This window comes from Bemisia tabaci, chromosome 3 (genome assembly GCF_918797505.1).
Source record: "Bemisia tabaci chromosome 3, PGI_BMITA_v3".
In the NCBI taxonomy this organism is placed as follows: domain Eukaryota; kingdom Metazoa; phylum Arthropoda; class Insecta; order Hemiptera; family Aleyrodidae; genus Bemisia; species Bemisia tabaci.
Window position 1 is genome coordinate 57,176,439 of NC_092795.1, and position 24,125 is coordinate 57,200,563.

At 41.0% G+C, this 24,125-nt stretch overlaps 1 protein-coding gene across 1 annotated transcript in view; it reads right to left on the reverse strand.

Annotated features, from left to right (window-relative positions):
• Nucleotides 1-19,931, reverse strand: part of Fa2h (Fatty acid 2-hydroxylase) — a 46,309-nt gene extending 26,378 nt beyond the window's left edge. Inside the window, exon 1 of the mRNA XM_019047134.2 lies at nt 19,264-19,931. Within this exon, the coding sequence (XP_018902679.1) occupies nt 19,264-19,488 (225 nt within the window). The 5' untranslated portion in view covers nt 19,489-19,931. The remainder of the gene's footprint in view (nt 1-19,263) is intronic.
• Between the last annotated feature and the right edge of the window lie 4,194 nt (nt 19,932-24,125).

A 24,125-nucleotide genomic window follows, 5' to 3' on the forward strand; every position in this document is an offset into this window, starting at 1 on the left:
TGAGGCTCGGTTTACATGTTCAACCAATCGATATCGATACAATCTCACCTGTTTGATGTATCGAATACGATCTGTACAACGCACCTGGCACAATGCGCATTAAATCTGGGAGGACCCCCCCCCCCCCCCCCCAGAGTAAGAAATAAATTTGAGTATCTTGTAAACCCGATAAATGCGATATCATCACGCGCATCTCTGGAGTGAAGTATTGAAAAAATGGAGGACACGACCAACTCGAACGGAATTCGGAGAGGACACTTAATATTGTTAGACAGGAGGTTCACTCCCCACTTTTTGTCAACTACTTATCTAATAATTGATACGAGTAATGATCGAACCGAATCACGAAGCGACGCACACTGAACCGAGTCAATTAGAGAGGTCGGATATGAAAGTTTTGACCAAAACTGCAAATTTTGGTGTTTATTTCGTCACATTTTAAATTTCCAGGAGTGCTCTGAAAAGAAAATTTTACGAGGAAACCGATGGGACCACTTTCAGGACCTCAAAGTTTAGTGTAAACGGAGTTATAAGCGTTTAGAGTTTCCAAATTTTGTCCGACCTCTCCAATTGACTCGATCCACTGTGCGACGCGACAGGGCGCGTGTACTCATGTTCGCTGTCCCCGCTGTTGCTACTTCGAGCACGAGCTAGCTTCAAAATCAGAAACGCTCGACTCACAATCAGCCACATACTACATCTGGTATAGAGAGGCTCAACATTTCCCAAGGGGTGGAACCCGCCGAAAACAGGGTAGAGAATATTTTCTGATAAAAGAAGGTTGGTGGAAAGTTAAAAAAAAGGCCCTACGAGGCTCTGCGAGACTTCCTGGAAAATTGCTTGACGAGGCCCAAAAAATCTGCTGAACGAAGCTCCTGCAACGCCTTCTTGGCTGAAATTTGGGCGGCGCACAGAGGATCGAGTCAATAGGAGAGGTCGGACATGAAATTTTTGACCAACTCAGCAAATTTTGATATTTAATTCGTCACATTTAAGTTTTGAGGGGGATATATAAAGGAAAATTTCACGAGAAAACCGATGGACTCACTTTCAGAACCTCAACATTTTGTACGAACGAAGTTGTAAGCTTTTCAAGTTTCCAAATGTTGTCCGACGACCTCTCCTATTAACTCCACCCACTGTGCACGGCACCCAATGGCAGGACTTGACTTCACGGCAAAATATGCCACTTCCCAAACTTCTTAAAAGTGAACGTGAAGAAAAAGAAAAGAAGAGGTCTCGTCCGCTTTTGAAAATCACCTTACGGCTCGAGAATCACTTCATCTTTGCCACGGCCGATCGCTACATCTGGAAATTTCTGCACCTCGAACTTCAGCAATTCGAAAAAACCCTTGGAAAAAGTCTGTTTTCTTCGATAAAATATTTCCGGCTAAACGCTCTGTTTTCCCAGCAAAGAGGACCGTCGAAAGGCCGCGTGCAACCCTGTTTCATGCGTCCAATTCAGTTTTGTAAACCATGTCCGTTCATCATTGGTTAAGTTACGTAACGGGGCCAGATTCCGGCGTGAAGAAAAAAAAGGAAACTGAAATTGAGCAACCTTCCGCACAGCATTGTGGGTCTTGGGCCGCGCTTAGACCGCAACTTCAGTCTCCGATACAAAAAAAAAACCGTCATGTGGAATCGCCGAAGTCTCGATGTGCGCGATCCCAGCACCGAGCGGCGAGCTTAAATTTCACCGAGGATCGAATTACTCAATAATACAGCCTTTTTCCAGCTCTTGATTCGTGAGCGCTTGACCTCGCTTAAAATCCCAATCCGCGCCCGGAGCTCACTCTGCCGTGCTAAGGAAGAACGCCGTATGAACCTTCAGGCGTTGCCAAATTTCCTTTGATAAAATACGAATTTCCTGGGAAACTGATGAATATTTTTCTTCCAATTTCTCAGATAATTTGTCTCGCAATTCCACTGAAAAGTCCTGAAAATTTCAAGGGAAAATATTCATAACTTTCCTCAAAAATGAACATTTTATCGATGGAAATTTGGCAGCCCTCGAATGCTAATACAGCGTTTTTCTTCAGCACGGCAGAACTGAGCCTCTGCGTCTTGTTCCACGCACAGACGCCCGGAGAATTATTTTTGTTCCGTCTGATGACGATTCATGACGTGTCACAAAGTTGGTTCTGTGGTATAATTTTGCAGATATAAAATGAATTAAAAATGGAATTAAGATGAAGAATGTAATAAAAATCGACAAAATACCAAGTTCCGACGCTTAGCTTGAACAAAAATTAAGATAACAAAATCGAAGTTCCCCTGTTCTTGCAGATATAAAATACATTAAAAATGGAATTATAGTAAACGATGAAATAAGAATCGACAAAATGCCAAGTTCCAACGCTTAACTTGAAAAAAGCAAGGTGCGTGACATCATCCACCTCGCCGATGCATGTCATGATTTTTCGACAAGTTGGTCTCATTAATTGGTGACGAGGGAAGAATTGACTGATCTGCATCCATCCATCAGGGGCGAGGCGTGAGTGATCGATTATCGATATTTCCCCATTTGAAGCTATGGTAAAGAACTCGATTAATAATCGACCCTTTTCCATAGGTTAAAATGGCTGATCAATCGATACATCCCAAAGCACCCCACGCCACTGCCATCTATCCCTGATAAGATCGATGTATTAGAAAATCATTATATAATTAAGCATAGAAACTAGCTTGGTGGTTAGAGGATAGAGCTAATACCCCCCCCCCCCCCCCCCAAATAAAGAGATTTTGACACAAAGAGCTTCTCACTTCACAAGCGGATATCATTGCTGTTGGTTCAAAAACGCGATATCTTCGTTGATGCATATGGACGAAGCAACTTGCGCGTTTCAACAAATAATCGTCTGCTTACTTATGGATTCTGTTACTTGTATATACAACAGGACTGATCGACTGGTCCAATAAACGAAAATTGCATTAGAGCAGGAGAAGATCAATCCATTGTAAAGATTTCAAGTTCAGAATTGGGGTTTACTTTAAGTTGAAATAAAATTAAGATATTAAATCCGAGTCAAGCACACCCATCTCCTTGCGTTAAAATTTTAAAATGGAGTAAGTACAATACATTGTTTCGGCTGATTTGTTTCTAATTTACTAGGGTAATTCGATTCACTCCGTTGAATTCATCACACAATTGCATTATTTCCTTCTCTTTATTCCCGGTCACATTCACGAAAGAAAGCAGCTACAATGTTTAATTTCTGCGTGTCGGTTTAAACAATTTGCTCTATTGACAGACACCTCGTTGATTTGAGTGATTGTTCAACGATTGCTGCCGTGCTAAGGAAAAAAACGCTGTTTGGGCCTTCAGACGTTGCCAAAATTTCTTGGATAATACACAAATTTTCAGGGTATTTTCTGAATATTTTCCCTGCAGTTGTTCCGAGTGTTTTATTCGCAATCATCTGAAAATTTCAAGAATAAATATATGTGGCTCTCCTTAGGAATAACACAGTATCGGAGGAAATTTGGCAACTCTCGAATATTTTTGCAGCGTTTTTTCTTAGCACCAAGCAACGAGAAAATAAGGGTTCGCATTGAATGGCGGAAGTGCACGACCGCCTGATTTTCCTTATCTTGCTTTTCAGCCAATCAGATAACCGAGGAGTATTTTTGAATTCCTTATAAAAAATAGCATACAAAATCAAAACCATGTATTCTTTCTCGAATTCAACCGATTTTTTCGGGAAAAACATGTCCATGGCTGACATTTCGTGGATTTGGCGTTTCTGTTGATATATGATGGATTCCGCTTTTTCCAAGAAAACACCTAAGTAAGCTCTTGAATTTTGGAGAAAGTGTATGTTCGACACATCAATAGGAACGCCAAATCTTCGAGAAAAAGTCGTAGAAATCTTTTCCCCGAAAAATCTGTCGATTTCGAAAAAATGTAAGGCGCCAATTGCGTATGTTATTTTCCTTACGGAATTCAAAAATGGTCGTCGGGTGTCGGATAGGCTGAAAAATAAATGTGGCGAGATCATTCGGTCACGCACTTCGCTATTCATTGTGAACCCTTATTTTCTCCTTAACACCACGGAAGTAGGTATAGGAATAGGAACCAGTCGTCCCCGAAACACAGCAATATTTTAACAATATTTTCAAAATATTGGCAATATTTTAAACATTTTGTAGGAACAATTTTATATTTTAATATTTACAAAATGATGAAAAAATATTTTAAAAATATTTTTAGAAACGTTTTAGAATATTTCGATGTTAACATTTTTTGTAAAAAGATTAACCAGGGTGTCTACTAAAACAGGCTGGCCAAAAATCAGTACTTTCACAGTGTTTTTTCAGTACATTCCCGAGAAATTCAGTACCTCCTAAACAGAATATTTAGTGGTTTTCAGTACATCCAATTGAGGGAATTCGAGAATTTTCAAAAATTTTAATTTCTCGCTCAAATTGAAACAAAAATAACAGAAAAATGAAACAAATTCCGGAACTTTTTGCGGAATTTTCGCACTTCATCAGTACTTCCGCACCGCTCTTAAAAAATCAGTGCGTTTTCCGGACATTCCGAACTTATACACGGAGAAAAAAACTTCGTGCATGTAACCCGAAGTTGAGGTCATATGGATCTCTGAAGTTTTCTGATCACGCATCCGAAAACTTGAGGTCGAGCTGCCGAAGTTCGGGTCAGACATCGAAGCACTTTGGTATGTACCGGAGTATTTTAGATGTGTGACCCGAATCCTTCGGTATGTATCGAGGTACTTCAGATGTCTGACTTGAACTACAGCAGCTGGGCCTCAAGTTTTTAGATACGTGATCCGAAAAATTCAGAGATCCATATAACCTCAACTTCGGGTCCCCCGGACGAAGTTTTTTCCTCCGTGTAGACTCTCTGTTAATTTAATATTTTCAAAATATGTTCAAAATATTCTTGGTCCAACTGGGGTGGTGTTGCACTTGTTGCAGGGCTCGATGAAAAAAGCAGGATGAAAGAAGGATAAAATCTGGTCGACGGGGCATGCTGCTGCTGCGTCGTAGCTGCTTGCTTTTGTCGCCTTTCTGGCATAGGGGCGTAACTTCGTAACTACACTTCTGGATGAACTCTGCCATTCATTATAACTTAAAGCTTTCCCGGGCTCATTCCCAAAAATAGTTATGCCTTTTTGTCAGCCGAGCAACGATTTGGTTGTTGAGGAAAATTACGAGGTGGATCAATAAAGCAAGGTTATTCGCGGATTTCGTCTTGATGAAAAAAAATGAGGAATTAATGTGATCGTTAAATTGGTCCTTCCCGAAATTTTCCCGGTCAGGGTGTGGCCCATGGATGGAGGTATTCGTACCTTTCTTGGCCTCTCGGTAAAAACGGTCACGGATAGTGAGAAAAGAAAGTTAGCTTTTTTACGTTCAAAACACGCACCATTTAACTACAAGTACCTGCTGATTTTAGATTAAAGTAATTATCACATTCCTCAAGAGCGCACAGACGATGTCTCTCCTTCCCCCCTTCTAAAATCAAGGACTCGATTTTTTTTTTGGTGGAAATCAACATCAAACGAACGAATAAATTTTCAGACGGCAGAGGGGGAGAAAGAACGATGAAAAGCATTTACGGAATAAGCGGCTGCCAATGGAGGAAAAATCCAAAAATAAAGAAAACATCCAAAACATCCACGGACGATAAAAAAGGACTGTCGACTATTTATAAAATGATTGCGACACATGGTTAGAGTAATGAAATAAAAAACCTATGGGGTGAATAATGGTCTGAGTCAAGAATCAGAAGATCGGGAAATCTACATTTTTACCTTCAAAATGATCGAAACAGCTTAGGGGTCGTTCTGGATTTCAATTGGACGTATTTCTGCCAAACGGAACTACGTGCATTATGACATGAGCCCTGTGAAGCATGTGATCTTAAGGGTCTCAGGGCTCATGTATAAATGCACTGTTCTGTTTGGCAGAAATACATCCAATTTGCCTTCGGGTTTTCTATGTAAATTTTGAGAGAATTAACTCAAGTTCACTTGATTTCTTCTATGATTGCTGACATTAATTTTATTGCTCGATATTCATCTACCAACAAATTTTGCATGGAGCCGGCCGGCGCCTTGGTGGCGCGGCGGGATCTAGCGGAGAATTTTACGAGGAAACCAATTAAACCAATTTTGGAACCCTAAAGTTTGTACAGACGGAGTTATGAGCGTTTAAAGTTTCCAAATTTTGTCCGACTTCTCCTGATGACACGAGCGATTCTGCTCACAGTCAGTCCGATGTCTTGGATATAAAGTACTTTGCGCTGATAGTGTATGTAATGTGCCTCTTTACAACGCTAAGTCAAAGGCTTTCATACAACATCCCGTGATGACGATACTGATCAAATATGGAAAAAGAGTAGTTTGAATGATGACTGTAAATACAGTCCTTATTCTCTGAAGATATATTGCATGTATGTTTCTCCCCCCCCCCCCCAAAAAAAAAAAAAAAAAAAAGTACCGAATAGACGCTACAGTGTTGACGTGGACAGGTGAGGCGTTGGGGACCAAGGTGGGAAGGATAAATACAGTATAAGGTATTGTTAGCTTTAAGGAAATTTACCAATATACCGTCTAGACTAATTATTGTCAATTTCGCGTTTAGGAATTTTTTGTGGCGAAAATGCCAAAACGTGATTTTTATTTCCAACCCCAGCACACACATTCAGGGTTTTTATTAGGTGCTTTTTCCCTTCATATAAATACACACCCATTTGTACATTGTTGGCATTGATAATTGGATGCCGAAGTAAATAATAAATAAAAAAATGAAATGGTCGCGGAGAGAAACGACACAGGGCGTTTCCGATCATTTCGGCTTAATCACTTGGTTTTTATTACCAAAAAGAGAAGCCGCTTTCTGTTTGACCATTTAACGCGCACGGGTAAGAGTAGTTGATTGACGATCAATTTTTTTGGCATATTTGACTGTTTTTCTGGAGCGAAAATTACTGATGGGCGACAACGCAATGCAACGCAACGCAAAGGAGTTGCGAATGGACAAAATCGAGCTCCGTCGGATTCCTGGTGTGAAATTCGTTTGAGAAATTGCTAACCGACGCAATAATTAGGATATGGTTATACTCTAAATTCGATGAAAATTTCTTTCTCCAATTAACAGGAGGGTTGAACGTGCGTGCATCGCCTTCATTAAGCAAAATAATAACATAATTATGAGGCTATCGAGACTATCGACAACGAATTAGTTGAACTTTGATGACGGCAACTTCAAGTTGCCGAACCGATTAAGGGATGCTGGTAATCCGATTATATTTGTCTCAAAGTTCTTCAAAAGAAGGCTCTGCCTGCACCCACATTTCAGGGTGTCTAGTAAAACAGAAAAAAATCAGGCCAAAAATCAGTACTTTTACAGTATAGTTTTTCAGTACATTTCTAAGAAATTCAGTGCCTCAACAGAAAAAGTCGGTACTTTTTCAGTGCCTCCATTTGACGAGATCCGAAAAATTTCAAAATTTAGAATTTAGCGCTCAAATTGCGGCAATAATGACAAAAAAATGAAAACAAATTCCGGGCCTTCTTGCGGAATTTCCGCTCTTTTTCAGTACTTCCGGGCCGCCCTTAAAAAATCAGTACTATTTCTGGACTTGTGGACACCCTGATTATGTATGCAACGTCTGGCTGTGTATGTGTGGCGTTGACGATGGTTAAAAAAAGCGCGTCAATCGAGAGCCGAGCCCGGAATCATCTTGCGCTCATTTTCCTCGAGTTGTGCAAATGTCATTACTTCGGTTTTCCTTAACTATAGTCATTTTATCCTACCCCTGGAACCATTAGTAATACATATAGTTGAACAGCCTGGTAAAAAATGAAATTCGAGGAAGAGGCGTGATAAATAGAGGGCGGGAGGAAAGGAAAAGCGAAAAAAGGGGGAAAACACAAGAAAGACGGACTCTTACATCCAAGTTGAAGGATCCGCAAATTGAGTTATTGATTCTCTGTCAGGGCGCGCCACACCGGCTCCAAGGATGATGAAAGTCCGTTTGCCCGGAGCCGACAAGACGTAACTTTCAGATGTCCTCCACCACCCACAACAGGCGTCGCGCCGAGCCCCCACAGAAGGCAAATTTTCGCGAGTGGATTTGGTCCAAGTTTTTAACGTACCGCCAACCTGGATGTTGAACATCATGTTTGGGTATTTCGTTTCGCGAACGTACCGAAATTCGGCAAACTAGTTCGGCGGCTCATTCTTTTACCCGAAGCTCATCATCCATCTGGTAGGTGGGCCAACAGCCGAAAAAAGGAGGATGAATGTTGCTGCCTTATAGTTGTCTGTAAGGAAGTGTTCAATTCTCGAAAGTAAAAGTTTTCTCATGGTGGACAATTATTGAACTTCATTTTGCAAATAGTAACTACAATTTTTGGCTAGGTTCGGAAACAACGTATGTATTAATTATTGCAAAATGAAGTCCAATTATGAGGCAGCAATCATCAGCCCTCTGTTGACTTTTGAATGCTTCTTAGTTGCCTATTAGGCCCAGTCATACGATCAAAGCGTAGAACCGCGTCACGTGACTTCACGTGGCGCTACTTTGAGAACTCTATACTTTGATCATGTGATACGGGCTTTTAACCAACCCATTAGTATAGCTAATGGGTAGGAGAACCCAACAATTAAGTTGGCTGATGGGCCTCGGGTGGCGGTTTGTGCCAAAAAAGTTCACCAAACCTGCCGCAATAGCGAAAAGAGCCGTCGAAAGTTCCGAGATACGGAACTTCTTTTATTTGATTTCTCTCATTCCATGACCCCATGACCGTCAAAAGCTCCGCGATTCTTTTGAGATTTTTTGAAAAGTTCCGAGAAAGTTCCGGAAAATGCGAAAGTTCCGGAAAATGCGAAAGATCCGGAACATTTCGGGAATTTCAAAAGTTACAGGAAAAGTTCAGGAAAATCTCATTCCGAAATTCGGTGATAGTTCCGGGAAATAGGAGCGCTGCGGCGGAGGGTTTTTCCCTGTCTCTAGTTTTAGAATTTAGAGGAGCGCTGCACTTCCTACCGACCTGAGCTGATATGAAGCGAGAAGAAAGACCGTGGCTTCTTCTATGTTTATTGATAAGGTAGACCTGTTTTCCCCTCAAAAATACGGGCTCAGGGCCGACATTCGTGGACCTCGACGAGCGGTGACATTCGGAGCGTGGGATCAACAGGTCTTCTCGGGATATTTCAAGTAAAGAATGAGCATTCCCACCCGCCGATGAATGGCTCGCCATGCCCGTCTTCACTCGCGCACACACGCTTGCTTGGTGTGAAGCGTGATACCAGTTCGATATGCTGCCATGCTAAGGAAAAACGCCGTATGAACATTCAAGAGTTGCCAAATTTACTTCGATAAAATTTTTATTTTTGAGGAAAGTTATGAGTATTTTTCCTTTGACTTTTCAGAATCTTCAGGTGAAATTGCGAACAAAATTATTTGAAAAATTGGGAGAAAAATACTCATAAGTTTACCAGAAAATGCGCGTTTTATGAAAGGAAATTTGGCAACGCGTGAAGGTTCATACGGCGTTTTTCCTTAGCACGGCAGTATGGAATTCAGCAAAGGTCATTAAAATTGATATCTGCCGGCTACATGATTACCTAGGTTCAAGGATGAACTTAGGAAAACCTCAGGAACGCAAGACTACGCAGATCTGCACCTGAGCAATCAGTGCTGCCATTTTGTTCTGCTAACGATTCCGCGGTTCCTAGAATTAATACCGATTTCCCAAGGTTCCGAGAAAAATATTTGGATGTGATCAAAAGCTCCGGGGAAAAATTCCGAGGTACGTCCGGATTTGGTTCCGAAGATCGTCAAATTCGATTAAAAAAATTATTAAAATTGATGGAATAATCGGTCAGACTCACGAAAACCCCTACAATTCCGGAGAACGCCGAAAAGAGGAGGATATTCTGGAAATTCATAAGATTCCGAGAAATTGCAATAGTTCCGCACGGAGAAAAAAACTTCGTGCGTGGGACCCAAAGTTTAGGTCATATGGATCTCTGAAGTTTCCGGATTGAGCGTCTGAACACTTTAGGTCCAGCTGCTGAGGTTTGGATCACACATCTGAAACTTCAGTTCTCACATCTGAAAAACTTCGGTCCTCACATCTGAAGTACTTCAGATGTAAGAACTGAAGTTTCAGATGTGTGATCCAAACCTCAGCAGCTGGACCTAAAGTGTTCAGACGCTCAATCCGGAAACTTCAGAGATCCATATGACCTAAACTTCGGGTCCCACGCGCGGAGTTTTTTTCTCCGTGCGAAATCCGGAATTAACTCCGGGAAATGGCAGCACAGCACGAATTGAATTGACGACCCGGAGAGAAATGACTTTCGGCTGGACCATACCAGAAGTAGTCTAAAAAAGTTTCGAAAAGAACTTTCTATGAAGGTAGTGCTAGTGACCGTCATTTCTTAATACGATAACCTCATGCGGGCTACACTGCCCAGCTAAGCAAGAACGCCGTAAATCCATCGAGATTATCCCTTGTTTTTTGGAGCTTAACACTTTATAAAATAAAAACTGTTTCGCACATGCACCTCAAATTTTCAGGAAAAGTTCTTGATAGTATTTGCAAAAGAATTCAGCAAACATTTTCCCAAGGTACACCGGTCTTTTGCTGTGATACATTGTTTCCAAAAAATGTAGAATGGCGTTTACGGCGTTTTTGCGTTGCACGGCAGTGCGGTGTAACTATACTGGAGCTACGGTTCCACCGAAACCCTAATCGACTAAAACAAGACAGGTCAACGATATGAAACTAGGTACTAAAGTAGAAGAAACTTATGTGATTTTGTATATATACTAGAACTGATTGGCAAAGCTTGTCCAGGGCCGGATAATCAACTTGCAACAGCAGAGGCGCTTTCAACAGTTTCATACACAGAGTGTTTCCATAAGATAGTATCAGCCTTGAACGTTCTTTTTAACGCGATTTTGAAGATCGAAAATGCCGAAGTGCGTGCGAAATATTTTGAGGGGAGCATTATTTGGGTGGTAATGTCCCCCTCGAAAATACACAGGAGTGAATTTTTCGGGGAAGAAAATGAGGATCCATAACATGAAATTAGTTTTAAAGATACATTGCACCCAAAGACACATTTAGCAGCCTATTGTCGAACATTCTGTCGAGTGTTCGTAAACTATTGTCTAAAACTGGTGGGATGTAAGAGGTAGTGGGAAATGGTATTGTAAACTAGCATTGTAAATGCTCGTTGAAAGAGGATCGGGGAGAAAAACCCGAAATTCGACTGGACGTTAAAATACGTTCAGAATGTCCTACTTCTGATGAGTTATCGGGATCGTCGGGTTATTCGGCGAATTGTAAGCTTCGAGTGCATCAATAAATGCAAAGATTTGAGCACAACTCAAGTACTTAAAAGTTGGTAGATACGTAATACGCAGGTGAATGCGCGCCACAGCTCTAAATTCGTAATAAAGTGAGCGTCTCCGTCATGCACGGATAAAAATGTCTCATTAATTGGTTCATTCGTCCACAGGGTGTCTACTAAAACAAATTGGCAAAAATCAGTACTTCTACAGTACTTTTTCGAGAAATTCAGCACCTCCTCGACAGAAAGATTCACTACGTTTTCAGTACCCCCATTTGCAGAAATACCTACGAAAAATTACAAAAATTTGAATTTCTCGCTCAAATTATGACAGAAATGACAAAATTAAAATAAAAAAATCCGGACCTTCTTGTGGAATTTCCGCACTACTTCCGTACTTCCGGACCGCCCTTAAAAAAGCAGTGCTATTTCCGGACTTTCTTGACTTGTAGATACCTTAGGACAAGTCTGCCTCATCCCATGCCCACTAAGGGACGCTGATAGGTCTTTAACGGGCAGGAGGATGACGGACAGAGGCGGATCCAGCAATTTGGCAACACCGGATTTCCTCCATTTAAACATATGCCAAATAATCGATTCCTGTCAGCGCACCTGGCCCCTCCAAGATTCGATACATTTCTATATGTTTAAATGGAGAAAATCCGGTGTTGCCACTTTGCTGGATCCGCCAATTGCGACGGAGAGAATGATCGAGCGCGCGAGTTGAGGCTTGTCCGAATGTCCGTGTAGCGTGAGGAAATCCTAACCTTTAATTTTTTATTTACTTCTTTGTTCACTCATTTAATATGTAATTTTTTTGGTGGCGAACTATGAGAAAAAGTAAAGCATGCTGATTGCGGAACTTTTTTTTAGCTCAACGTGTACACCACAGTGCCGAGAAAAAAACACCGCGTGCGTCTTCAGCCGTTGCCAAATTTTCAATTTACAAAACACGAATTTTTAAGGAAAACCGTGAATAGGTAGTTCTCTTGCAAATTTCCGGAAAATTTTGTTCGGAATTCGATCCGGATTATCAGGAAAGGTCAAGGCAATATACGTGTAACTTTCCTTGAAAATAAATACTGTATCGGAGAAAATCTGACAACTCTGGAATATTTTTGGGAAATTCACTTGAATACGGTAGTGCAGTAGCATCGATTATTTGCAGAGTGAGGACATTTTGAAGCTGGGATTACGATGCATTCGATTAAATGGACCGCATTTAGCAAAAAGGAACCAAGCCACATCAGGTACTGCCAAATTTAACTGGGCGACTTTTACAAGAGAGCGTTCGTGCGGTTCCCTTTGAAAATTTGGAGGAATTGGCTTCGTACTATGCAGAAAATTCACTGATTTTGACACAACAATTCGCGCAGTCTTTTCCACGTAAAAAATGAAATTGCGCGATTAAACTTGGCAATACCTAGCTGATGTGGCTTGGTTTCTTTCTGCTTGACGCGGTTCAAATATAGAGAAAAAAGCAATTATCTACATATGGAACCTGCGGCAGCGCTCATAAATCACGTAACTCACTTTTTCGGCATTGTTGATACCCCTCCCCCTTTGTAACGCTTTGTAACGCTTTGTAACGTAACTCCTCGTAGTAATTACCGACGTAACGCTTGACGTTCCCCTCCCTCACTTCCGATTCCAAAAATTGTGAGAAACCGTTAAATGGGTGAATAAAATTTAAAATATTTTCAATAGGTAACAGTGTGAAAAATAACATAGAAGAAATGGGGATCGGGCCGGATTAAGGGGGTGGCCACATGAGCCGCGGCCCATGGCGGCAAAAATTTGCAATTTTTTTAAAAGTAGTGTGAGCGGTCATTTCCGATCATGACCGATCCTGATCATGGAAACTGTCGCATCTCCTCACAGTAGGTATAAAAAAAAAAATTGGATTTAGAAAAAAATTACAAGCAAAATCTCTCATTTCCTGAGAGTATAGTAATTTCTAATTTTGTCGTCTTTCGGTGATACGAGAGACAGCACTTTTAATTAATCGAGTTAAGAGAGAGACCAAACACGCAATTTGGCCTGAGGAACGGCGCGACTGAGAGAGAAATGATAAGGACTTGAGATGAAAAGGAGAAGCCCTCGGCGCGGCGCACATTGGTTCCGAGACCCGATCTAGGTGGCATTGATTCGAAAAAATGAATTTTGGAAAAATTAAAATTTGACACCACAGATTGATAGTGTATACTCTCGAGAGTAACTTGGCCAAATATCATGAAGATTGGATCACTAATAAGGAAATGATAAGCACCTAAAGGTGAGGCCGCGAGGTACTTTTGGGCGGACTCGCACCAGTTTTCAGTGTTTACTGTCAGGTCCTATGATTTGAAGTTCATCACACAGAAATAGATGCAAATGTGAAGTGTTCTGTTATGGTGTATCAAAAATATAAGGCATGTTAAAGGTTTATACGTTCTTACTATCTTTCAAAAACGTGTCTATACATCTAGACAAGCCGTTAGACAAAGCGTTATTTTCTACTAATTCCAAGCAAATTTTTACAAAAATGGCTCTAGATGAATGTCTTGCGCCGGTTCGCACGCATACAGACCTACTGTAGTAGTTAGTACTAACCCTAAACTTGATTTTAGTGCAATAAAATTCTGCGCATACTTGCGTCCCTGGGGGTTAGGGCACTTTGAATTTCCAAAACCGGCTTTCAAGAAATAAAGAATTGACACACTAAGGAGCTTACTGCAGACCTCAGATCCTTGGGAATATGAATACTGCATTTTTTATAGGTCATGTGGGTTCTCAAGTCTTCATAATCGTTAAGATGATTATTTTTTACTTTGTCTATACCTCTAGAGAAGCCCATAGACTTACCACAGCTCCGGTTTTTTGACTGGAAATTTTACAATTATGACTCAAAATAAAGGCCCTGCGTAGGTTCGCACACGTGCAGACCGACTGTAGTAGTTAGTGCTGACCCTACACTTGATTTCGGAGCAAAAAAATTCTGCGCATACTTGCGTCCCTGGAGGTTAGCGCACTTTGAATTTCCGAAACCGGCCTTCGAGAAATGAAGAAAATTGACACACTGAGGAGTCTACTGCACTACTGCAGACTCCAGATCTTTGAGGACTGCATTTTTTGCACATCACGTGAGTTCTCAAATCCTCACAATCATTGGGATGATTATTTTTCACCTTGTCTATACCTGTAGAGAAGCCCATAGACTAAAGACAGTTCCCGTTTTTTGACTAGAAATTTTACAATTATGGCTCAAAATACAGAACACGTGGGTTCTTAAATCCTCTCAATCGTTTAGATAATTGTTTTTCACATTGTCTGTACCTTTAGAGAGGCCCATAGACATAGCACTGTTCCACAGAAAAGGAGCTTACTGCACTCCTCGCGCATTATTCCGTGATTGTATGAGTAAATGTCCTCTAACTTAACAACGAATGCTTATTTCTTTCTTGGTTCATGATTTCTTCGTGTTTTTATTCTCTCAGGTTTGTAAGGCTCTGAAATCATCGCAAGCTCACAACTTTGTTTAAAAAAGAAAAAAAGCAAGTGTGACACCTCACTCTTTTTGATGCGCAATAAAATATTATACCGATGAATATTTTCCTGCTCTTACAGACAGTAATCATTTTTCTTTCCAAATACTTTGTTATTAATTTTGGTTTCTGCTTTCCTTCATTGAGTGAATATACTTCTTGTTCAAGTAAAATATTTATGTTACGTATGTTTAAATTGCCGCGTATAATGAATTTAAATGTATTTATTGAATTACAGACGAAGATCGAATCTGAATTCATAGTTGTTCTGATAATATAATAATTCTGATAGCATAATTGTACCATTAAATTACAAAGCTTCAAAATTTCTGTTGGTTTTAAAGCGCGGCGAATCAAGAAATCAGCGAGCATTGAGGTTCAAATAAAGTTCTTCTTACGCTGATTTGTCAACACTGTATGAACAACTCGAATAGTGGGATACGCAGTTTTCTTTGGTACTGGAATTTATTTTCCTCAGGGAAACCACAACATTTAGGAGATATATTTTACCAGATAATACCAATTCCAGGTTCACAAAATTATACAACATTGCCCACCCCCCACAAAAAAATTAGTAATTAGAGGACAAATCCTCGTAAATTCATCGATAGTTTTTGATGATAAATCAAAAAAGGTTGAAAAATATATCAGTCCAGGAATTCAGCCATTTTAAAATATTATTAATGTAGTATTAAGTATGAATTTTCAAGCTAAATGCAAATTTACCACCTTATGCTAAATGATACAGTCAAATTGACTTCAAATTCGTAATTAGCGACCCAAAGAACCCCTAGAAACATATATAATATGTCATCATCAGTGATATTCTAATTAATGCCACCTAGATCGGGCCCTGCGGAACCAATGTGCGGCGCTGCAATCGGCATATAACACATATCAGCGCCTACAGGACTGCACGAATACTTCACGCATTGCATCAAACACAGTGCGGTCAGCGTGAAACAGATAGCGCCTACAAGATTACATGAATACTTCACGCATTGCACCAAACACAGTGCGGTCAGCGTGAAACGCATAGCGCCTACAAGACTGCGTGAATACTTCACGCATTGCGTCCAACACGGTGCAGTCTGCGCGGCGCGGCGGCGGAAGTTAAAATCATTGAAGCACATTTATGTTTGTTCTTTCATAATTTTTTTGTTCATTTCTTATGAATGGAAGGTCTTGTCTACACAAAGATAGGTTTACGGAACTTAACTTTCGCGCAAAGTTTCGTGAACTTTTGCTAGTAGTGTTGACAGGGCTTTCCCAAAAAATGTGTTCAACACGAGTAAATGCGTCTTATGCACACCTCCCCCGCTGGCACGTTCATTTGATGGTTTTTATCGACTTTGAAAACGAATGAGAAGGGGGCGGCAAAATATAGACGGCCCATGGGCGGCAAGTAGGTGAATCCGGCCCTGATGAGGATGACATATTTTCTATTTTGTGGGTTTTTTTTATGATGGAGAGGGTTGAGTTACCTACGTACGCAAATAACCCCCCCCCCCCTCCCCCCGAGCGATACGTAATTCATGAACGCTCCCTACTTGATGACATATACGTTTTTAGTGTATTTCCCGAGGTACGTAAATACACTATTTTGTAAAATGAAGCAGAAATTGTTTCCAATTTTAGTTTCAACAGGAGATTCGGCCATGAGGAAAAATTACCAGATGGCGGCAAGCGGTCGACATTTCAGAGCTTTTTGAATACCTACTCAACGATTGTTTTAAACTACAAGACGGTATGTTCCAACCTCACTGGGAGTACACGTACAAGTTGCTTTCAAAAACGGGGGGGGGGGCGCTAAACATTTATTTATTTTGTGTATATTTTATATAATTCTAACGTAGAAAACGATCCTCACAAGGGGTGGGGGGGAGGGGGGTTGCCGGAAATCAACCCCTATGGACCGAGATATTAACAAGTATACCCTCAGACAAGATGTTGACGGGTATTTTTAACACCAACAAATGGAAGTTGCATTGATCAAATCACACATTTATAGTCTTCTCATTGAACCGATACTAATTGTAAGAACTTGTACCTTGTCTAGGAGTTGATTTTCAGACTTCTAGTTCTGCGATTTGTTTTTCTCATAAAATATGGAAGGAAGATCGTGCTGAAAAGTGTTTTTTTTCATACCTTATCAAGAGACTTGTTCTGTTTGGTTTGCACATTCTTCTCGCACAACATTATGTAGGCTCCATTAATTACTGAATATCTTTAGGGCTGTTAAAATATTGGTCTCCTTAGTTTAGGCGAAATTCTATAGTAACCATTAGCAATGGGATGTTTAATATTCCAGAGAACTTTAATAAAAACTCCAAGGATCCGCTTGGAGGACAACCATTATTGCAACCAAACTTTAAAAAAATGTGAAAAAGGTAAATATTGTAAAAAGTTCATTGGTCCTTTTCGGGAAAGGTTCCCAGCTTTTTTTGGTTTAGGTATTTCCAACATTGTTTTCCCAGTGTTGTTCTTTTGGTATGATTTGATATTTCCTCCGCATAACACTCCAGTTAGTGGTTATGTTGATAATTTATTTAAATCAATTTTTGGAATGAAGAAAAATGTTACCGACTATTAAATCAAAATAATTGAATAAAATGGGATCCAAGTGTATTTTTGCATTTACCTAAACACCAAAGATTGTTAAAATGCCATAATTTTCCTTGAATTTTCCTACGGTGGATTTCTTAAAAAATGGAATTTAAAATGACTTGTTGTGGGAGGGAATTTCAATGGAGAACATTCATATAGATCATCTTGTAAGTTGCTGAACACATGGAGCATCGATAAATAGATTAGAGCTCGCACATTGTATGTAGAGATAACGTCAAAATATTGTTAAGGTCACCATTCAACAGTGGTGCCATCTGACTGCATGTATTAACCTGTTGAGTGGTGCAAGTTCAGAGCTGATCAGAGATCAACATTTGTCTCAACATACGATGGGCAAAGCTCTAATTGGTCAAGGTTTTTCTTGACTCCATTCCACAACACTTACTTGAAAAATAATATGGATTACAATAGGGAATCAACTGAGGGTATCGTTTATCTAGCAGTGATACAATTTCAAACACTACATGGGCAGCGCAATATATATGCTAAAATACTAGGATTTGTTGAGATTTTTAATTGTCTGGGCACCACAGTATGGCTACATACCTAAGGTACTACACAGAGGAGTAAGGCAATCTGATTAGTCTTCGTTACTAGAGTTTTGATTAGCCACACCTCACACAGAAACAATTACTTTCTTAAAGTGCTTTGGAGAGCTCCTTCATTGTGTTTTTATGTTGGGTAAAGCAGGCACGGTAAATAAAATTATTTGGGTTTGATAAATCCATAGCCAGAATAATTAGATTTCAGTGAGGTAGTAAATCATTGATAAGTCTAACCCCATGATGATTATGAAATGGCAGCCACCAAAAGACATGGGAGACGGGAGTCAGTTAAGTAGGAGAAGAACTATAGGCTCAAGTGGTCATTATGTAACACAGAGTTGAAGTGTGAACAATTATGTTAATCATGGGCGTGGGAAAACAAGTCTTCGGGCCTCCAGAAAATAAAAATTATCTACAGTTTTTAGTAACATTGAGGCTCCATAAAGAATGCATGGCCTCTTTCTCCCACTTCTCTCCTTGAAAATAATATGTAACCCCACCGATGTCAATACATCATAGCACAAGGTTCACTAAACTGCAACTCACAGCATTTAAAAGTTGCACCAAAAATCTCAAAAATAGTGCACCCAAGAGAAATTTACAAGGACCCAATGACTAGATACAACATTTAAGGCATCTTACATTACAAACAGAACCTTTGATCGCATTCTGGTGGTATTAGCAAGGGATCACGCTAATATTAAGTATCTGGTTATCAGTTTCATTTCAAGGTACTTGATCCATGAATCGGGCTCAAAAGTAAGTAACTAGCACATGAGCCTAGTTGGATCTCATAAAGCACAAAATAAAGGTGAACTCAATGAAAAGGAACTATATCGAAAACAAACCCGGTAAGTAACTGGTGTTGACCATGTTGATGAATTTTGACATTGCACCAGTCAAGTATGCAAAAAGTAAGAGAAACAACCAATTGGTTATTATAAACCATTGCGATTCAAGGATAATTAGATGCACACAGCATAACACAAAAGTCTTTACTGAAGAAAATGAAATCATGAATACATAATTAGGACCTTGCGACATTCATGACCCTGTGTGGTGCGGTTGACTGGAGGAAGGATCCAAGTTTTGAGTTGCAGTGTTATTATTGTCAAGTGCACCTATTTGACGGAGAATGTGATGCGCAACGACCGGAGATTTTTCAAAACTCATGAAAAACAGTGAGAGCAGCTATGTAGTACGAAGACATAACAAAAATGACTAACCTCCAAATCGCCTTCCTCCCTGAAGGGTGCATGGAGATTATCCTCCTGAACTCTGTAATCCTTCAGAAGTTCGTAGGCTGCCGAGGAATGGCCAGTTGCCTTAAGAGCTGCTGTAACATCGGCATCTTTCAAGCCGACCAGAGTATTCGAGCCTCCAGGATGATATTTTAAAAATCTTCCGATGTTGTGCGTCTGTCCTTTATGTTTCACTACGAACGTTGACATCACAAACAAATTTGATTAAACTAGCTAATGAGAAGTTGAAATGCAATTCACATGATTTACATCGATTCGGAATAGGTAAACCTACTTCGATTGCAAACACCTGATATTCGGCTCACACCCGCAGCGCACCATGAGCCATGAACTTCGCGACCGGAATGAGAGGACCAGAAGTTGCCGCCCCAACCAGAAACGACTCCACGAGGATTCGCGCTTTCAGAGTGTGTAGTCACGTTGGAAAAGCACGAAATAACTGTGAATGTAGTAGCCACCCAGGGAAATCACGCGAACAAAAAACCTCGGTTTGTATTTGAAGGTACTGAACGTCAGGGTTTGCCGGAAGCGATTTTCGACTCCCGAATCCGAGGGGATAATCACGCTCAAGCGCAGCACAGCGATCAATTTGTCGGAGTTTCGTAGTTTCGTGGCGCCACTGATCGAGCGAGACTGGGAGAGTGAGTCATCTCCTACTTCGCGCCCTTGCCCGTAGGTGGCGCTTTGAGCTTTCGGTGTGACAAGGGAAGGAGTGGAAGGAAAAGTGTGAGGTGTGCCGCATTTTTGTGGAAGGAAAGTCGGAAAAGCCTCATTTCAATCATCATTATTATAGCCACAGAAGTTGCAATTAAATCATAGTCTCAGAAATTTTGAATCAATCTTCCGCGGATGGTTGCCCCCTGCCAAATCTTTCACAGCGCAAAAGACACGGGTTGGTACTGGTAAATGCAACGTTTCGAGTGATCAAATGTTCGCTCGTGTTTTATTTTCTTCTAGGAAAGCCATTCAACATAGATTCTTGGAACTCTCCGTGGGTTTACGTCCCCGCCATAATATTATTCGCATGAAAATTTCAAGGACATATTATGGCCAGCCTCTATGGAAAGAAATAAAACCTAGTGGACAATTTAACATGATAAATGCTGGTGTTACGTAAGTAAGTAGGTACCGAATGACAGGGACTTCGTGGGAGGGGGGGGGGGAGCCATGCGCTTAAAAGTTAAGGGATTTTTAGCGATTTCTTGAAGTTTTGCCTCCCCCAATTAATTTAACCCCTCTCCCTTCCTCCACTTTCTCACTAGATCCCCCTATCGTGGAACTTCACTTTGGTTTGCGGAATATTTTTGTGCATCTCAGTGGTTTTTTGGCAGCAAAAATTATTCCTACAACAGTCACGAATCGATGATGACATTTGAATTTACTGAAAGTCGGATCTGAAGGAAATTATGGTGGAATTCTTGCAGCTGCTCTTTTACGCGCAATCCTTGAGAGTAGAGAACCTACTACATTCTCTGATAATGCCCACTATACTTATTGTAATAGACGTTATACATAATATCTGTGCTTCGCATGAACCGCTACATTGCGGCGCGTTTATCAGCGCGCCCCGTTCTGCGGATAGTTCGCCTTCAAATACTGTGATAGCAATATGAGCGGCTGGGGAACACGAATAGTTGCGTGCAAGGGACCACTAGACAAGGTACGAATTTCAGCATTCTAATACATGTTTCTTAACCAAAATTTCACGTAAAACACGATACGCACAACGAAAATTACCGAAATTAACTCCTTACAAAGATATTTGATGATTCTTGATGCGTGAATTGAAACGACCCGCTCATGAAAACTCAATGCTCTACGTGATTCACATCAGGCGCTAAACGTTATCATGAACGTCTCAGCGATATAAAAATCAGGCAACCTCGGTCTTGACGCTTTGGCTCAGCTATAGCAAATTGCTTATAGTTTGAACAACACATGGGGGGAAATGAACATTGCTCGATTGAGAAGCTTGCTGAAACCATTGTAGTGCGCGATTAGACTCACGTAGAGCTTTGAGTTTCTTGTGAGCAGCCAGTTCAAATTCCTCGTGACCAATGTGAAATAAAAAGGTTAATATCTTCGCTAAGAGTTGGTTTCAGTAATTTTCGTTGAGCGAATCGTGTTCTACGTGAAATTTTGGTTGAGAAACATGTATTAGAATGCTTAAATTCGTACCCTGTCTAGTGGTCCATTGCGGTTTATCACTTTCCCTCCGTCTAGGCAAGAAATACCTGTTGATTCGTAAAAATCATAGATGTAATCACCAAATACATTTTTTCTCATTTGAAACAAAAAGAGATAATAATCCTAGACGAAGGTTTTTCCCACCATCCCGAATTTCTGGGGGGGAGGACGGCAGCCGATACTAACGCTTTTTTCCCCAAAAATGGGCAATCGGTACCCCCGACCCCCCTTTTTTCTAAATGGCCGCGTTAGCACGAGGCGGGTTCATGGGGACATTTAGTATGTTCATTAAGGAAGATCAAAGTAATACTTTTCTGCAGAGAAACCTTCATTATTAATTTTGCCCCGACGCTATTTACGCGATTCCTAGATTGACCGCACTATAATAAAAAAGAGGAATAGATATGTTTTTTCTTTTTTTTTTTACTACTTCAAATAGCCCACAAGGGCTAATCCCACGTTTTAAGTCCCATCCCCCCTCCGTCCCTACTGAACCAGCACCAGGCAACCATTGTTTAAGACCATCAAACTCGGGTCGCCTGGCCGGAAATCGAACCCGGGACCTCCCGATTATACAGGGTGTTCGTAAAGTCCCCTCCCCCCCCCCCTCTAACTTTTGACCTAATTGAGGTAGAGATTTGAAACTTGGAAGGTGTTCCTAGATCAAAGGGAGCTACTTTTTGACCCCCCCAAAATTTTGGGGGCCCCATTTTGGGGGGGTTACGGACCCTAACTTTTAATTTTCAAATGAGAAGACCCCCTTTGTGATACCTCGTTCGAAAGAGCATAAAAAAAGAAAATTTTTCGCGCAAACCGGAAGTCATTATCTCAAACCGTTTCAAAATGGCGGCCGGTCAAAGTTCCAAATGGCCGAAAATTGGCACCTCTGCTATTTGCACATGGATTTGCTTGAAACTCGGTATCTGGGGGTATTTTGGCACGAGAAAAACGAATTTAACGTTAGATTTTCAAAAAAACCCTAATTTTTCAAAATGGCGACCCGTTTACGCTCAAAAAGGCCGAAAATTTGACAAACTCGATTTTTTTGCCAATGGATTCACCTGAAATTCGGTATCTGGGGGTATTTTGACCCGAGAATAACGAATTCAACGTTAGATTTTTAAACAAACCCTAATTTTTCAAAATGGCCGCCGATTAAAGTTCAAAATGGTCAACAATTGGCAACCTCGACTTTTTGCCGATACATTCGCCTCAAACTCGGTGTTTGAGGGTATCTGGGTGGGAAACAAACGAATTCGACGTTATTTCACCAAGTTTCAGGCGAATATATCGGCAAAAAGTCGAGGTTGCCAATTGTTGACCATTTTGAACTTTAATCGGCGGCCATTTTGAAAAATTAGGGTTTGTTTAAAAATCTAACGTTGAATTCGTTATTCTCGGGTCAAAATACCCCCAGATACCGAATTTCAGGTGAATCCATTGGCAAAAAAATCGAGTTTGTCAAATTTTCGGCCTTTTTGAGCGTAAACGGGTCGCCATTTTGAAAAATTAGGGTTTTTTTGAAAATCTAACGTTAAATTCGTTTTTCTCGTGCCAAAATACCCCCAGATACCGAGTTTCAAGCAAATCCATGTGCAAATAGCAGAGGTGCCAATTTTCGGCCATTTGGAACTTTGACCGGCCGCCATTTTGAAACGGTTTGAGATAATGACTTCCGGTTTGCGCGAAAAATTTTCTTTTTTTATGCTCTTTCGAACGAGGTATCACAAAGGGGGTCTTCTCATTTGAAAATTAAAAGTTAGGGTCCGTAACCCCCCCAAAATGGGGCCCCCCAAAATTTTGGGGGGGTCAAAAAGTAGCTCCCTTTGATCTAGGAACACCCTCCAAGTTTCAAATCTCTACCTCAATTAGGTCAAAAGTTAGAGGGGGGGAGGGGACTTTACGAACACCCTGTAGAGCAAGCGCTACAACCACTACACCATAGGAGGCCTAGAGTACCTTTATAGACAGAGTATGGCCATTTCTGTCCCGGTTTTTCATTGGTCGCGAGCGAATAGGCTGACACGATGCTCTTAGGGCCGTAAATAAACAAACATGATGGCTGTTATCAGCAAGCAAGATTGAGGTTATGCACATCTTACATCCTCCTGTGATAAAGGTGAAAGGCGATATAACAATGTTTTCGTGTTTGCGAGTGTGTGTGTGTCCCTTTGACGTGCCGCATCTGAGCAATGAGGGCGAGAGAGAGAAAGGACAAAAAAGCGTATACCAATCCAAGTTCAGCCTTACTCCCCGTTTACGGCTGTTCTTTCCAGGGCTCATGGTCGGAAAGCACTCCGGTGTTTTTTCGGGGCACTAGGATTCGGGCTCGCCACTACCACCGCGGACCAAATTACGAGGCCCAGCCTGTATTTTTGCGAGTATGTGTGTGTCCCTTTGACAAGCCGCGGGTTACCGCATCTGATCAGTGAGTGGGAGAGAGATAGACGATAAAACGGCGGCTTGTCAAAGCCGAGTGTGCTCCTTTGACGTGCCGCATCTGAGCAATGAGTGCGAGAGAGAGAAAGGACAAAACAGCGTATGGACCAATCCAAGGTGAGCCTTAGTCCCCGTTTACGGCCGTTCTTTCCAGGGCCAATGGTCGGAAAGCAGTCCGGTGATTTTTCGGAACACCCGGA